The sequence below is a fragment of the Oryx dammah genome, unplaced genomic scaffold (genome assembly GCF_014754425.2).
Source record: "Oryx dammah isolate SB20612 unplaced genomic scaffold, SCBI_Odam_1.1 HiC_scaffold_5, whole genome shotgun sequence".
Classification (NCBI taxonomy): Eukaryota; Metazoa; Chordata; class Mammalia; order Artiodactyla; family Bovidae; genus Oryx; species Oryx dammah.
The window spans coordinates 99,620,448-99,635,515 of record NW_024070189.1 but is presented as its reverse complement, the minus strand read 5'-3'; the positions used below and the strand labels follow the sequence as shown (position 1 = coordinate 99,635,515).

The 15,068-nt window shown below is 54.9% G+C and overlaps 1 protein-coding gene across 1 annotated transcript in view; it reads left to right on the top strand.

The window, feature by feature from the left end:
• Positions 1 to 15,068, top strand: part of NOTCH3 (notch receptor 3) — a 37,802-nt gene that overhangs the window by 8,807 nt on the left and 13,927 nt on the right. Inside the window, exons 9-25 of the mRNA XM_040240987.1 lie at positions 393 to 506; positions 739 to 852; positions 1,642 to 1,875; positions 1,996 to 2,106; positions 2,589 to 2,781; positions 2,858 to 3,009; positions 3,231 to 3,344; positions 4,294 to 4,449; positions 5,905 to 6,130; positions 6,533 to 6,734; positions 6,996 to 7,149; positions 7,523 to 7,707; positions 8,251 to 8,383; positions 8,468 to 8,725; positions 8,809 to 8,927; positions 9,362 to 9,948; positions 11,583 to 11,915. Coding sequence (XP_040096921.1) covers positions 393 to 506; positions 739 to 852; positions 1,642 to 1,875; positions 1,996 to 2,106; positions 2,589 to 2,781; positions 2,858 to 3,009; positions 3,231 to 3,344; positions 4,294 to 4,449; positions 5,905 to 6,130; positions 6,533 to 6,734; positions 6,996 to 7,149; positions 7,523 to 7,707; positions 8,251 to 8,383; positions 8,468 to 8,725; positions 8,809 to 8,927; positions 9,362 to 9,948; positions 11,583 to 11,915 — 3,385 coding nt within the window. The remainder of the gene's footprint in view (positions 1 to 392; positions 507 to 738; positions 853 to 1,641; positions 1,876 to 1,995; positions 2,107 to 2,588; positions 2,782 to 2,857; positions 3,010 to 3,230; positions 3,345 to 4,293; positions 4,450 to 5,904; positions 6,131 to 6,532; positions 6,735 to 6,995; positions 7,150 to 7,522; positions 7,708 to 8,250; positions 8,384 to 8,467; positions 8,726 to 8,808; positions 8,928 to 9,361; positions 9,949 to 11,582; positions 11,916 to 15,068) is intronic.

Below are 15,068 nucleotides of genomic sequence, written 5' to 3'. Positions count from 1 at the left end.
CAGCACTGTGGGATGGGAAAGACATGAGGGCAGGACCAGGGTCTGGAGTGGAGGTCAAAGTGGAGACTGCAGACAGAGATGCACTGATGCTGGGGTGGGATTGAGGTTGGGCCCAAGGCAATGGTGGGCCCTAGGCTGGCAGCTGGGGAAGAGGCACAGTTTGAAGAAGGAAGGAGGTGGTCTGAAGACAAGTCCACATGGAGTCTCTTAAGCCTGAACCAGTTGGGGCCACACTGAATGAAGATCCAGCCTGAGTTTGAAAACTGAATCTAGGGATGGGTTGGGGGGCAAGGCCAAGGCTCAAGGGAGGTGGGGTATGTCCCCCCTTGCTCTCCCTTCAGACCAGAAGCTAAACCCTCATTGCTGTAATCTCCCTCCCTCTATCCCTCCAGGTTTCACAGGCACGTATTGTGAGGTAGACATGGATGAGTGTCAGAGCAGCCCGTGTGTTAACGGTGGGGTCTGCAAGGACAGAGTCAATGGCTTCAGCTGCACGTGCCCCTCAGGTGAGAACTCTGGGCCAGGGAGCCTGAGAAAGACCTTCTGGGGCAAAGACTCCAGGATGGGAGCTTATAACATCGTGTTACTGGCTTCCTTTATAGCAGATACCACCTTCTGAAAAACACTGAAGTTAATTTAAAAGTAAATGGGCTTTCCACCCAAACCAGGCAGCACTGGTGAGGGGTGACTGCTCTGACCCTAACCAGGTCTCTGTTTATCTCACGTTCCCCGCTCCAGGCTTCAGTGGGGCCATGTGTCAGCTGGACGTGGATGAGTGCGCCAGCACACCCTGCCGGAACGGAGCCAAGTGCGTGGACCAGCCCGATGGCTACGAGTGCCGCTGTGCAGAGGGTGAGGGCGGGCCAATGACAAGACTGCAGGAATCTGGAGGCGGGGCTAGTGGGGGAAAAGGGGCAATAATACGCCTGGGGGAAAGTTGGGGGCAGAGCTGCTGCAAGGCAGGCCCGGAGCAGGAGCAATGAAAAAGCCAGGAGGAGGAGCCAATCCTGGACATAAGCAGAGGTAAGGCTAGGGGGTGGGCCCAAAGGATCTGGCAGGATAGATGTGCCCTGGATTGGAGGGACCCCGTCCAACCCCCTCTACCCCCAGGAACCTCCCGTACTGTCCTGCTGTGTCACTTGAGTTGTGTCCACTCTTTGCGAGCCAGTGGACTGTAGCCCACAAGGCTCCTCTGTCCATGCGATTCTACAGGCAAGAATACTGGAATGGGTTGCCGTGCTCTCCTCCAGGGGACCTTCCCCACCCAGGGATCGAACTCATCTCTCCTGCATTGCAGGCGGATTCTTTACCCACTGAACCACCTGGGAAGCCCAGGAACCTCCCATGTGTCCGCATCTCCAGGGGAGGGAGAAGCAAATTAGGGCTGACGGTGTAAGGATTGGAAGCAGGGTCTCGCTAGGGGTGTGATTTAACTGGTAGGGTCCTGGCCAGGGACAAGTCTTGGAGCCTGCCGCTGGATGGCTTCTGGAGGCCAGCCAGGGGCGGAGCCTGAACTGAGCCCACCTCCTATTGGATCAATGGGCCGGGCCTGAGGGAGAGCTGAGTTAAGATTGGGCAGAGGCCATGGCTGTGGGCAGGACCTTGGCCAGTGGGCGGAGCCTGACCCTCTGTCCCCCGCAGGCTTCGAGGGCACAGTGTGTGAGCGTAACGTGGATGACTGCTCGCCAGACCCTTGCCACCACGGGCGCTGTGTGGACGGCATTGCCAGTTTCTCGTGCGCCTGTGCCCCTGGCTATACCGGCATGCGCTGTGAAAGCCAGGTGGATGAATGCCGAAGCCAGCCCTGCCGACACGGGGGCAAATGCCTAGACCTGGTGGACAAATACCTCTGCCGCTGTCCTCCTGGCACCACAGGTGGGGCCAGGGGCTGGGCTGGGACAGGAATAGTACATCTGATGGGGCACAGAGGGTTCAGGAATGGTGTTTCTGGCAGGTCACGGTGGTGGCAATCCCAGACATGTTCCCCTTCCCCAGGTGTGAACTGCGAGGTGAACACTGATGATTGTGCTAGCAACCCCTGCACCTTTGGAGTCTGCCGGGATGGCATCAACCGCTATGACTGTGTCTGCCAGCCTGGATTCACAGGTGGGCAAGTGGCTGCCATGGAAACGGAGTCTTTATAGAGTGAGGGTGAAATCATCTATCTTTCCTGGCTGGGTTTTGCCCCTCTCTTTGCACGTGCTTGTACTTAGGGATTGTCCATGCTTTGCCCTGAGATTTTTGCTTTCTCTCATTGGCATGTATCCTCATGTTGGCTCAAGATTATCCTGGTATGTCCGTGAAAGTGTTCAGACTCAGAGATTGAGGTGTTTCTGAGTGGGGCCAAGGCAATCCTTGGCGGAAATGAAAGTGACTTCATATAAGTTTGGGGGCAAGGGTGATCTGGGGCCAGGTATCTCTGGGTTGTGGAGGTGGCTGTCCTAATTTGCACAAGAGCTGATGTGTTATGAAGTAAATGAAATGGTCCTTGCTCAAGGGTGTGACTGTGCTAAATGGGGCAAGGTTGCCCTTCCCTGGTTGGCTCCGCTATCCTTGTCCCGGGACGAGGTTGCCTGCCTGCTCCCCAGGGCCCCTCTGCAACGTGGAGATCAACGAGTGTGCGTCCAACCCCTGCGGCGAGGGAGCCTCCTGCGTGGATGGTGAAAATGGCTTCCGATGCCTCTGCCCACCTGGCTCCCTGCCCCCACTCTGCCTTCCCCCAAGCCATCCTTGTGCCCAGGAACCCTGCAGTCATGGCGTCTGCCACGATGCGCCTGGAGGGTGAGGTCTCTCCCCAGATCCCTGACCCCCACAGCTTCCCTACCCTCCTGCCAGCCCTGACTGCCTCCCTCTCCAGGTTCCGCTGTGTGTGTGAACCTGGCTGGAGTGGCCCTCAGTGCAGTCAGAGCCTCACTCAAGATGCCTGTGAATCCCATCCTTGCCGGGCAGGCGGCACCTGCACCAGTGATGGAATGGGCTTCCGCTGCACCTGTCCCCCTGGTATCCAGGGTATGTGTCTCCACCTTCCCTCCCCAGGGCCTCTTCCTTCCTTCTTCCTTCTTATTTCCTTTCTGCTTCATTCTCTCTTCCTTCTCTGCACTTGCCCCTTTTTTCTTTTCCTTCCCCACTCTTACACAGGAGCTTGGGAGGTGGGTATCAGGTGGGGACCTTGCGGGGAGATGGGAACAAGGAATCTCTCAAGACTGTCTCACTCTGCCTGCCCACTACAGGCCATCAGTGTGAGCTGCTGTCCCCCTGCACTCCGAATCCCTGTGAGCATGGGGGCTACTGTGAGTCTGCTCCTGGCCAGCTGGCTGTCTGCTCCTGCACCCCTGGTTGGCAAGGTACACCAGTTGCTTCTTCTCTCTGTCACCTCCTCTGCAACTTACTCCATACTGGGTGATGCTGGGGACCCAGAGAAGGAGTCCACCCCCCACTGGCTCTGCCTTAAAAAAAATTTTTTTTTTTTAGTAAATTGTTTATTATTTATTTGGCTGTACTGCGTCTTAGTTGCAGCATGTGGAATCTAGTTTCCTGACCAGGGATTGAACCCAGGCCTCCTGCATTGGAAGCAGAGTCTTAGCCACTGCACCAACAGGGAAGTCCCCTGGTTCTGCCTTTTAAGGGAGCTTCCTCTGGGAAGGAACAGAGCTAGACACAGACATTTGCAGCCTGTGTAATCAGTTCAGGAGAAGAGGAAGGGATATAGGCTGTGTTGTTCATTGTTTAGTTGCTAAGTCATGTCTGACTCTTTTGACCCCATGGAGGGCAGCATGCCAGGCTTCCCTGTCCTTCACCATCTCCCGGAGTTTGCTCAAATTCACATCAATTGAGTCAGTGATGCCATACAACTTCCCATCTCACCCTCTGTTGTCCCATTCTCCTCCTGCCCTCAATCTTTCCCAGCATCAGGGTCTTTTGCAGTGAGTTGGCTCTTAGCATCAGGTGGCCAAAGTATTGGAGGTTCGGCTTCAGCTTCAGTCCTTCCAATGAATATTCAGGGTTGATTTCCTTTACGAGTGACTGGTTTTGGTTTGATAAGGTCTGGAGAATCTAGAATTCAGGCTGAGAGTTTGGGGAGAGCCTGGAGGAGCAGACCTCAATCACAGAATCACATTCTTCATCCGCTGAAATAAGGAGAGGGGTGTTCAAGAACAGTATGCAAAACGCCCAGAGGCAAACTGTTCTTGCCTTCATCCATCTCAGTCTTAAGATTCCTCCTGAGCACCAGGTACTCCCGGACCCTACCCTGCATCTGCTAATCCTGGATGTTATTTTGCTCCCCACCTCCAGGCCCACGATGTCAGCAGGATGTGGATGAGTGTGCCAGCCCCTCACCCTGTGGTCCCCATGGTACCTGCACCAACCTGGCAGGGAGTTTCAGCTGTACCTGCCACGAGGGCTACAGTGGCCCTTCCTGTGATCAGGACATCGATGACTGTGACCCCAGTGAGTTCAAGGGAGCTCTTGGGGGGAGGGTTCTGACCTACGGAACATGTTCATCAAGTTGCTACAGTATGCCTAGCACTGTGCTTTCATTTAATCTTCACAGTTGTCTTACTTTCCGCATTTGTTCATGAAAACTGAGGCCCCACAGAGGTTAAGTGACTTGCCCAAGGTAATGCAGCGAGTAGAGAGATGAGCTAGGACAGGAGCACAGATCTGTTTGACTCTGAAGGCTATAAACTGCCTCTGGCAGCAAGCAAGTTAAAATTGTATGTAACAATACTGTAAAGTAGTTAACCTCCAATTAAAATAAATAAATTTTTAAAATAAATAAATAAATAAATAAAATTGTATGTAAACTATGAGATAATAGGCCCCTTAGTGAGTCACCAGGAGCACTGTTCAATAGAGAAATAATGCAAGTCACATATGAATTAAATTTTTTTAGTTGATTTTTAAAAAAAAAATCTTTTCTTGTTTATTTTTGAATTAATTTTAAAAAAGTTTATTTCATTGCACTGCATCTTAGTTGCAGCATGGGGGATCTTGTTCCCTTACCAGGGATCAAACCTAGGCCCCCTGCACTGGGAGCAGATAGTCTTAACCTCTGGACCACCAAGGAAGTCCTTGAATTAATTATTTTCTAATAGCCACATTAAAAAGCAAACCAAATGACAACAGGTGATATTACATTTAATAATATATTTTATTTAACCTAATACATAAAAACATTATCATTTCAACATGTAATCAATATAAAATGATTGAGGTATTTTCCATTATTTTTTTTCTTTTTTCATATGGAATCTTCACGATCTGCTCTCTGGTGTCTGTTTTATGCTGACAGTACATCTCAAATTGGACCAACCACATGTCCAGTGCTCAAGAGCCACGTGTGGTCAGTGGCCACCTTACTGGCTAGCCCAGGCCTGGAGGAGACCTCCTGTGCTGAGCTCAGGAATTAAGCAGATACAACTAGTACTTGGGGTTTCTCAGGTGGTGCTAGTGGTAAGAAACCCATCTGCCAATGCAGGAGACATAAGAATGAGGGTTCGATCCCTGGTAGGGGTGATCCTCTGAAGGAGGGCATGACAACCCACTCCAGTATTCTTGCCCAGAGAATCCCATGGACAGAGGAGGAGCCTGGCGGCCTATAGTCCATAGAGTCAAACAGATTTGGATATATCTGAAGCCACATAGCACACACGCAGGCAACTAGCAGTTGGCAGCTCAAAGGGACCTTTTGGGAGCTTCTCAAACCTTTCCTCCCTTCCACATAGATAAGGTCTCCACCAGATAAGGGAGGGAATGAGGCCACAGAGAGGACAGGGTTTGGTTCCCCTGGCTAAGTGTGCCCCTCCCAGTGAAGCTTGGTTTTCTCCCGATTTCCCTCTACGCAAGGCATGGCCAGGTCAGGGGGTGAGGTGCGTGACCAGACCTCCTCCCTTCTGACCGTAGACCCCTGCCTGAATGGTGGCTCATGTCAGGACGGAGTGGGCTCCTTTTCCTGCTCCTGCCTGCCTGGCTTTGCTGGCCCCCGCTGTGCCCGAGACGTGGACGAGTGTCTGAGCAGCCCCTGCGGCTCAGGCACCTGCACAGACCACGTGGCCTCCTTCACCTGCACCTGCCCGCCGGGTTATGGCGGCTTCCACTGCGAGCAGGACCTCCCCAACTGCAGTCCCAGGTGGGTGGGGCCTCTCCTGGGAGACAGGGACCCTGGCATCGGATGGGGCGTGGGACCCGAGGAGCTGGGGACAAGGAGTCCTCGGCTGGACACCCACTTCAGGACTCTGATGCCTGATGGGAACGTGTCCGGGAAGGGGCAGGACATCTGTTGGGAGGTCACCTTAGGTGTACCCTGGTCCCTGAGGGAGCAAGGCCAGGCCAAGGTGGGGCCTCCACATGGCTCCCACATAGCCCTGAAGCACCTGGTGTACTGGGGTTAAGGGACATGACAAGGCGGGGCCTTTGGGGGACCTCAGCTTCTCCTTGGGGTAGGGGTCTTGTCACTTCTGCCAGGAGGGGCCCAGGAGGGGGGCGGGGCCTCTGAAGGGCGGGGCCAGACGTGCCCCTCCTTTCCTTCCAGCTCCTGCTTCAATGGAGGGACCTGCGTGGATGGTATGAACTCATTCACCTGCCTGTGCCGCCCGGGCTACACTGGCACACACTGCCAACATGAGGCGGACCCTTGCCTCTCACGGCCCTGCATGCACGGGGGCGTCTGCACTGCCGCCCACCCCGGCTTCCACTGCGCCTGCCCAGACGGCTTCACCGGCGCTCAGTGCCAGGTGGGCGGGGTCACTGGAGCCTTGGGGGAGGAGTCTAGAGGGATGTTCTCGGGGAGGGGCCTTTTGGGTACCCTGGTTGGTTGAGAAGGCAGCCTGGATCCTGGGGAGGAGTTGGCAGAGGGATTGCGGTGAGGGGCCTGGCAGGGATCCTGAGGGAGAGATCTGGAGAGGCGTTCTGGAGTCTGCTCAGGACCCTGGAGGAGAAGCTGGGCGGGGTTCCTAGGGGTCCCCGAGTGTGAACACCCTGGCCTTCCTCGACAGACGCTGGTGGACTGGTGCAGCCGCTCGCCCTGTCAGAATGGGGGTCGCTGTGCCCGGACGGGGGCCTCTTTCTACTGCCTTTGCCCCCCCGGGTGGAGCGGCCGCCTGTGTGACATCCGGAGCCTGCCCTGCAGAGAGGCCGCAGCCCAAATCGGTGAGGGGGAGCGCGTGATTGGGCGTGTGTGCACATATTTCCTCCTAGTGTGAGTTGAATGAGAGTGCACCAGAGCTTATGGACGTGGTGGGTGTGTGCGCGCATGTGGATATGTGACTGATAGCTGGCCAGGACAAGGTGGTATGTGTGTCGGTCACTGTGAAACAGCTGGGATGTCTGCCGTGCTGTGTGTGACCTAGCTGATATGAGCTTTGAAAGTGCATGCATGTGTGTCAGTATCAGGGGGTGTGTGGCAACCCAGTGGAATGTGTGTGGCGCCTTGGTGACTGAGGCTGGTGGGGATGCTGGGTGTTCTGTGTATGACGGGCGCAGGGAGGAGGGAGTCTGCCTGAAGCCGCTCTCCTCTGCTCAGGAGTGCCCACGGAGCAGCTGTGTCAGGCGGGTGGGCAGTGTGTGGACAAGGACAGCTCCCACTACTGTGTGTGCCCTGAGGGCCACACTGGCAGCCACTGTGAGCAGGAGATGGACCCCTGCTTGGCTCAGCCCTGCCAGCACGGGGGCACCTGCCGAGGCTACGTGGGTGGCTACGTGTGTGAGGTAAGGAGCACCCAGGGGAGGAGATGGAGGGCTGGTCACCCTCAGTGTGTCTGGCTACACATTTCTGTGCGTCTAGAGCCTGGTGCAGTGTCCCTCTCTAGGCATGTCTGGGTTTTTGCCTTTGTGACTCTGGGTGTATCTTTGTGGGTGTCACTCTGGGTAGATCTCAGGGTGTCTCTGGCTCTGCCTCTGTCTTTCGTTATTTCTTGGACATGTGTGTCTCTCTGCATGGTGTCTCTGTGGGTATGAATGGCACACCTGTGCCAGTGTCTGAGTGTGCATCTCTGGCTGTGTGTGTCTTGGGTGTATCTGGGTACTTCTCCTGTGTACGTTTGCATGTATGTGTGTTTCTTTGCACCGAGTGTATCTGTAGCCCTCTGTGTCTGGGTGTTTCCATGCACTGGCTGTGTGTTTTTGCTCACTGAGCATGTCTCCGTGAGTGGGATGACTGTGGGTCCCTTTGCCCTGGGAGTCTCTGTGTCTTCATGGGGAGCATCCGAATCCCTCTGGGCTGAGGAGGTCCCTGTCTCGCCCCCACTGCAGTGTCCAGCTGGCTACACTGGTGACGACTGTGAGGATGATGTAGACGAGTGTGCCTCCCAGCCCTGCCAGCATGGGGGCGTCTGCATTGACCTCGCCGCCCACTATCTCTGCTCCTGTCCCCCAGGGACGCTGGGTAGGCCAGGACCAGGGTTTGGGGACAGGTGGGGAGGCTGGGTTTCTGAGCTCTCCTGATGTCCCCCATCCCCCACCCCGCTAGGTGTGCTCTGCGAGATTAATGAGGATGACTGTGGCCCAGGCCCAGCCCTGGACCTGGGCCCCCGGTGCCTGCACAATGGTACCTGCGTGGATCTGGTGGGTGGTTTCCGCTGCACCTGCCCCCCAGGATACACTGGCCTGCGCTGCGAGGGGGACATCAATGAATGTCGCCCAGGTGCCTGCCACGCGGCACATACCCGGGACTGCCTGCAGGACCCAGGTGGGGGCTTCCGCTGCCTGTGTCACCCTGGCTTCACAGGTGAGCATGGGAAGAGGGGGCTGGCCTGGGATCCTGCCTGCGTTCCCCACAGGCAGCTGATCCACGCCCTTCTGCTTGCCCAGGTCCCCGCTGTCAGACTGTTTTGTCTCCCTGTGAGTCTCAGCCTTGCCAGCATGGAGGCCAGTGCCGTCCCAGCCCGGGCCCTGGGGGTGTGCTGACCTTCTCTTGCCACTGCATCCCGGTAGGTGGTAGGTGGGGGTGGCCGGTGGTAACAGGGTCTCTGGAAGCGAGTGGGGGTGGGGGGTAGGGGGCGTGGCTTCATGGGAGGGTGAGGCTTTAGGGGACAAGAAGTGGAAGAGGATTTCTGGGAAATGTTGAAATTACCTGGAGGTTGTGTGGGTGTCTCTTCGGAATTTGGAGTTGCGGCCTCTTGGGAAAGCTTGGTCTTACCTGTAAGGTGGGACTGGCAGTGGGAGCCGGGAGAGGTTGGGCTAGACCTCGGGAGATCAGAGGAACTGATCCTCCATATTTCCTTCCCTCTCCTCCTTCTACCCTCAATCCGCTTCTCCACCTTTCCACTTCTCTTACCTTCCCTACTTTCTCCTCCCCTTCTCTCTTTCCCTCTATCCCCTGCCCCTGCGCTTTTTTTCCCCTCTCCCCCCACCCAACCCACAGCCGTTCTGGGGCCCGCGTTGCGAGCGGGTGGCACGCTCCTGCCGGGAGCTGCAGTGCCCAGTGGGTGTCCCGTGCCAGCAGACGGTCCGTGGACCGCGCTGCGCCTGCCCCCCGGGGCTGTCGGGTCCCGCCTGCCGGGGTTCCCGGGGGTCGTCCCCCGGGGCCGCCAATGCCAGCTGCGTGACCTCTCCCTGCCTCCACGGGGGCTCCTGCCGCCCGGAGCCGCTCGCGCCCTTCTTCCGCTGCGCTTGCGCGCCAGGCTGGACCGGGCCGCGCTGCGAGGTGCCTGCGACGATGCCCGAGGTATCCGTGCCCATGCCCGAGGTCCCGGAGGAGCCGGCGTGCCCGAGAGCCTCCTGCGAGGCCAAGAGCGGCGACAAGAACTGCGACCGCGAGTGCAACAGCCCGGGCTGCGGCTGGGACGGCGGCGACTGCTCGCTGAGCGTGAGCGACCCCTGGCGGCAGTGCGCGGCGCTGCAGTGCTGGCTCCTGTTCAACAACAGCCGCTGCGACCCCGCCTGCAGTTCGCCCGCCTGCCTCTACGACAACTTCGACTGCCGCGCCGGCGGCCGCGAGCGCACCTGCAAGTGAGTCCGTCCTCAGTCTGGGTCTCGTCTGTCCATGTGCCACATCTGACCACCCGTGGGCCCTGCTTCTCTGTCTGTCCATCCGTTTGCCTTGATCTGTCAGTCCGTCCTCAGTCTGTTTGTTGGGCTGTCTTTTCGTTTGCCCCATCTGTTTCTTGGTGTACCTTGTCTGCCCATCCGCGTGCAGTTTGTCTGTCTGTGGCCCTCACCTAGCCATCCACGTGCCATTTATGTCTGTCTGCCTGTCTTCCCATTCTTGTGCCCTGTCTGTACATCTTTGTTCCCTGCCTATCAGTGTGGCAGTCCGTTTGTCCGTCCATTAGCCCTTTCTGTTTTTCTGTCTGCCTCTGCACTCCATCTGTGGCTCCTTATACCCTGTTTGTTGGTTATTCTGTCCATCCATGAATTCGTTTTGTCCCTTTATGCACCCAGCTGTCTGTCTGCACCCCTGCTTGTCCACCCTCGGACCTCACCTGTCCATCTGTCTGTCTCTATGCCCCATCTGTCCATCTGCACACCTTTGTGCCCCACCTGTTCATTCACATGCCCCTTCTATCCTTATGTCCACCCATACGTGTTTTTGCCCCTCTATATGCCCATTCGTCTGTCCATGGCCCTGCTGGTCTTTCCCTGCCCCTCTTCTGACCTTCTTGGTCTGTTCATGAGGCCTGTCTATCTGTCTCATACATTCTATCTATCCGCCCATATTCTCTGCCCTGTCTGACCCTCTATGTGTCCCTCTGTCTCCCCCTGTCTCATTCTGCTCCAGCCATCCTGGCCTCTCTTCCAGTCTTTAAATTCCCCAGGCTTGGTCCCATCTCAGGGCCTTTGCACTGGCTGTTCGCTCTGCCAGGATGCTGTCCTTCAGCAAGTCACATGGCTCTTCCCTCATCTCCTTCAAGTTTTTGCTCAAACACAAGTCTGTCTGTGAACTCCTTCCTGGCCACCCATAGCACTTCCTCTGCTTAATTTTTTCCCTTGGCATTTAATTCGTGTGTGTGAACGTTTACATTTAGCCTTTATTGGTGTGAAATCAAAATACTGTATGTTCTGCTCATTCACCATTTTTAATATATGTCTCTGCCCATCGTAACGAGAGCTTCAAGTGAGTAAGGTTTTGTGTTGGCGCCGTATCCTTAGTGGACTTCCCTGGTAGCTCTTTCCTCTGTAGCTCAGTTGGTGAAGAATCTGCCTGCGATGCAGGAGACCTGGGTTTGATCCCTGGGTGGGAAAGATCCCCTGGAAAAGGGAAAGCTACTCACTTCCATATTCCTGCCTGGAGAATTCCATGGATAGAGGAGCCTGGCAGACCACCCTCCATGGGATCTCAAAGAGTCAGACAGGACTGAGTGACAAACGTTTTCACTTCACTCATATCCTTAGCGCCTATAGCTGCGCTCAGCACCTAGGACGCGGGTGTCGATAGTTATTGACATTAATAATTGCAAAGCAACTGGCTGGTTTTCCAGAAAGCCTGATACATTCCACAGGCATGTGGATACATTCCAGTTCTCTGCTCCCTGAGGAGTCTTGGATGCTTTGTGGTGTATTCGTGCAGCGGGGGGCAAGCTGGGGGAGTGTGGGGGTAGAGGGTGGGGGGTGGCTCCCTTGACCCCGCCCTCCTCTGACCCCAGCCCAGTGTATGAGAAGTACTGCGCGGACCACTTCGCTGACGGCCGCTGCGACCAGGGCTGCAACACAGAGGAGTGCGGCTGGGATGGGCTGGACTGTGCGGGTGAGGTGCCAGCCCTGCTGGCCCGCGGCGTCCTGGTGCTCACAGTGCTGCTGCCGCCTGAGGAGCTGCTGCGCTCCAGCGCCGACTTCCTGCAGCGGCTCAGCGGCATCCTGCGCACCTCGCTGCGCTTCCGTCTGGACGAGAACGGCCAGGCCATGGTCTTCCCTTACCACCGGCCCGGGCCTGGCGCTGAATCCCGGAACCGGCGGGAGCTGGCCCCCGAGGTGATTGGGTGAGTGACTCCACCCCCAGGGGAGCCGTGGGGGGCGCACGCAGATGCTAGGGAAGGGGCACCATTCATAAGGCCTTGTGCGTTTGCTGTGCTGCGTTTAGTCTCTCAATCATGTCCGACTCTTTGCGATCCCATGGACTGTAGCCTGCCAGGCTCCTCTGTCCATGGGGATTTTCCAGGCAAGAATACTGGAGTGGGTTGACATGCCCTCCTCCAGGGGATCTTCCCATCCCAGGGCTGGAACCCAGGTCTCCCACATTGCAGGCGGAGTCTTTACCAGCTGAGCTACCAGGGAAGCCCCTTGTGTGTTTTACTTCCCTTGACATCTAGGAACCACTATTCTAGCTATTTTTAAGTTCCCTTCAAACTCTAAAACTCTGTGACTGAACTTGGCTTTACTCCAGAAATATCTGATAAAGCACCTAATAGGTTTCAGGCACTGGGTTAGGTCTTTAGTCCACTTATGTTTTCATTGATTTCGCTGCTTAGGAAATGCCCAACATGTGGGAGTGCCTTCTTGGTAGTACATGCAGAGTCACATAATACATATAATACACACATCTCAGCCTCAGCACCATTGACATTTGGGGCCAGATCACTCTTTACTGTGAGGGGCTGTTCTATCTTGTACACTGTAGGATGTTTGGCATCTGCCCTGGCCTCTCCTCACTGGATGCAGGCAACAGATGCCCCCCTCCCAGATGTGACAACCAGAAATGCCTCCTGTCATGGGCAATGGTACTTTGGGGAGCAGAAGAAGAGCACCCCCTCCTGACCCCTTTCTGCACCCCAGCCCTTCACTGAACCCCCTGATCCTATGCTCAATGAGCTCCAATACGACCTCTGGCTCTAACTTGCCCACTTTTTTGTTTTAGTTTTTTATTTTTTAACTTATAAAATTTATAGTGAAGTAAAAGTCACTCACTTGTGTCCGATCTTTGCGACCCCATGGACTGTATGGAATTTTCCAGGCCAGAATACTGGAGTGGGTAGCCTTCCCTTTCTCCAGGGGATCTTCCCAACGCAGGGATTGAATCCAGGTCTCCTGCATTGCAGGCGGATTCTTTACCAGCTGAGCCACAAGGGAAGCATGTAGGAGAGTTGTAAAATAAAAAACAAAGTTACATGTAGTTCCATTATATATTATGGGCTTTCCAGGTGGTGCTAGTGGTAAAGAACCCTCTTGCCAACACAGGAGATGGAAGAGACATGGGTTCGATCCCTGGGTCAGGAAGATTCCCCTATAGAAGGGCATGTCAACCCATTCCAGTATCATTGCCTAGAGAATCCCATGGACAGAGGAGCCTGGCGGGCTACAGTTCACTGGGGTCACAAAGAGTCGGACACGAATGAAGCCGCTTAGCACGACTGTGTATATTATGGTCATTTTTAAGTAGATAAATTATGATTTTTAGTTGGAGTTTCAGTATCAAACTGTCAAAAATTAATATAAATGGAAAATATAAAACTCCTGCTGGTGACCTGGTGGAGGAGCCAGAAGGAGATGTGGCTTCTGAACAGGGTAGAACCCTGACGCAGAGAGGAGAGCTGGAAGTCAGAGATGAGGAGGAGGACCTCTGACTGGCATGAAGGAGATGGGTGGGTGGATGACGTGCCAGTCCTTGGCTGGGTGACTGAGTTGCTGGAAGTGTTCTCATTAAGGTGAAGACACAGGGCTTCCATGGCAGCTTAGTGGTAAAGAATCTACCTGCCAATGCAAAGACACATCAGTTCGATCCCTGTTTTGGGAAGCTTCCACCAGCGGTGGGGGACTAAGCTTGTGCATCACGGCTACTGAGCTTGTGCCCTAGAGCCCAGAAACCGCAGCTACTAAGCCCATGTTCCCTAGAGCCAACGCTCTGCGACAAGAGAAGTCTGCGCGGGGAGAAGCCCTCACACTGCAACTGGGTAGAGTGTAGCCCCTACTCGCCACAACTAGAGAAAAGTTCGTGGAGCAATGAAGGCTCAGCACAGCCAAACATAAATAAACAAGTAAAATTATTTTTAAACTCTCTTTTAAAAAAGATTAAGACACCAGTTGAAAATTAGGGGTCACTTTGTGACTTGTAGAGTCTGGAGGGAACTGGGGGTCTCGGGGAGACCCTCAGGAGGCGGCTAGGGCCTGAAAAGTGAAACCAACGAGCTTGGCCATCATTGTAGGCACAGAGGGACTTGAAGAAGTAGGGAGAGGTGTGGGGAACAGAAGTATGACATGGGGACACTGAGTCCTAAAGGCTGTTTGAAAGAAATTAGCTCAGAAAAGAGAAGCGGAAGGAGCAGAGGCAGAAGGAAACCCAGGGCTTGGTGTACTGGGTATCCTGAAGAAGGAAAAAGTTTGGAAGGTTGGGTTCCTGGAAGCAGAGCCTGAAAGTCAGATATATGCAATGTATTGAAAGGGTGCTCTGGGTAGATAGGGGATGAGGGAGGCAGGTTGGGACCAGGGGCAGGATCTGAGGCAGGAGGGAGCCTCAGCCAGGATCGGGCAGCAGCCTGATCCCTTGGAGAGATCTGGAGGGTAAAGTTGGTCCCGCCTTGAGACAGAAGGGCCAGCTTTTGTACACATCAGTCGATCCCTGGCCTAGGGCTTCCCTAAGTGGTGTCACCTCCCAAGTGAAGGGCTCCCCACTTTGCTGAGGCCACTTCTCTGGGTGAAGGAATAGCTGTCAACTGCTAGAAGCCAGTGCTCATAGCAGGCAGGAGATGGATGCACCAGCCTGAGAAAGGAGATGTTGATGGGAAAACAGTGGCCATTGGATTCATGACTTAGAGGACACTGGTGGCCACAGCAAGACTGGCTTGGGAATTGACAAAGAACTTTAAGCATATGCAAAAACAGATCAGGGTTATGCACATCTAAGTACCTAGGGCCAAGCATCAACAGTGAACTCATATGGCCATTCGTTATATCTATCTATCTGTCTGTCTTTGGCTTTGCTGGGTCTTAGCTGTGGCACACAGGAGCTTTGATCTTCTTTCTGGGGTCTTTAGTTGTGGCATGTGGGATCTAGTGCCCTGCCCAGGAACTGAACCCAGGCCCCACGCGCTTGGCGCCGGGAGTCTTAGCCATTGGATTATGAAGGAAGACCCCCATATGGCCATTCCTATTTCATATATAGTCTCTTCAATTTGTCCTAGTTCTCATGCTATGTCAAA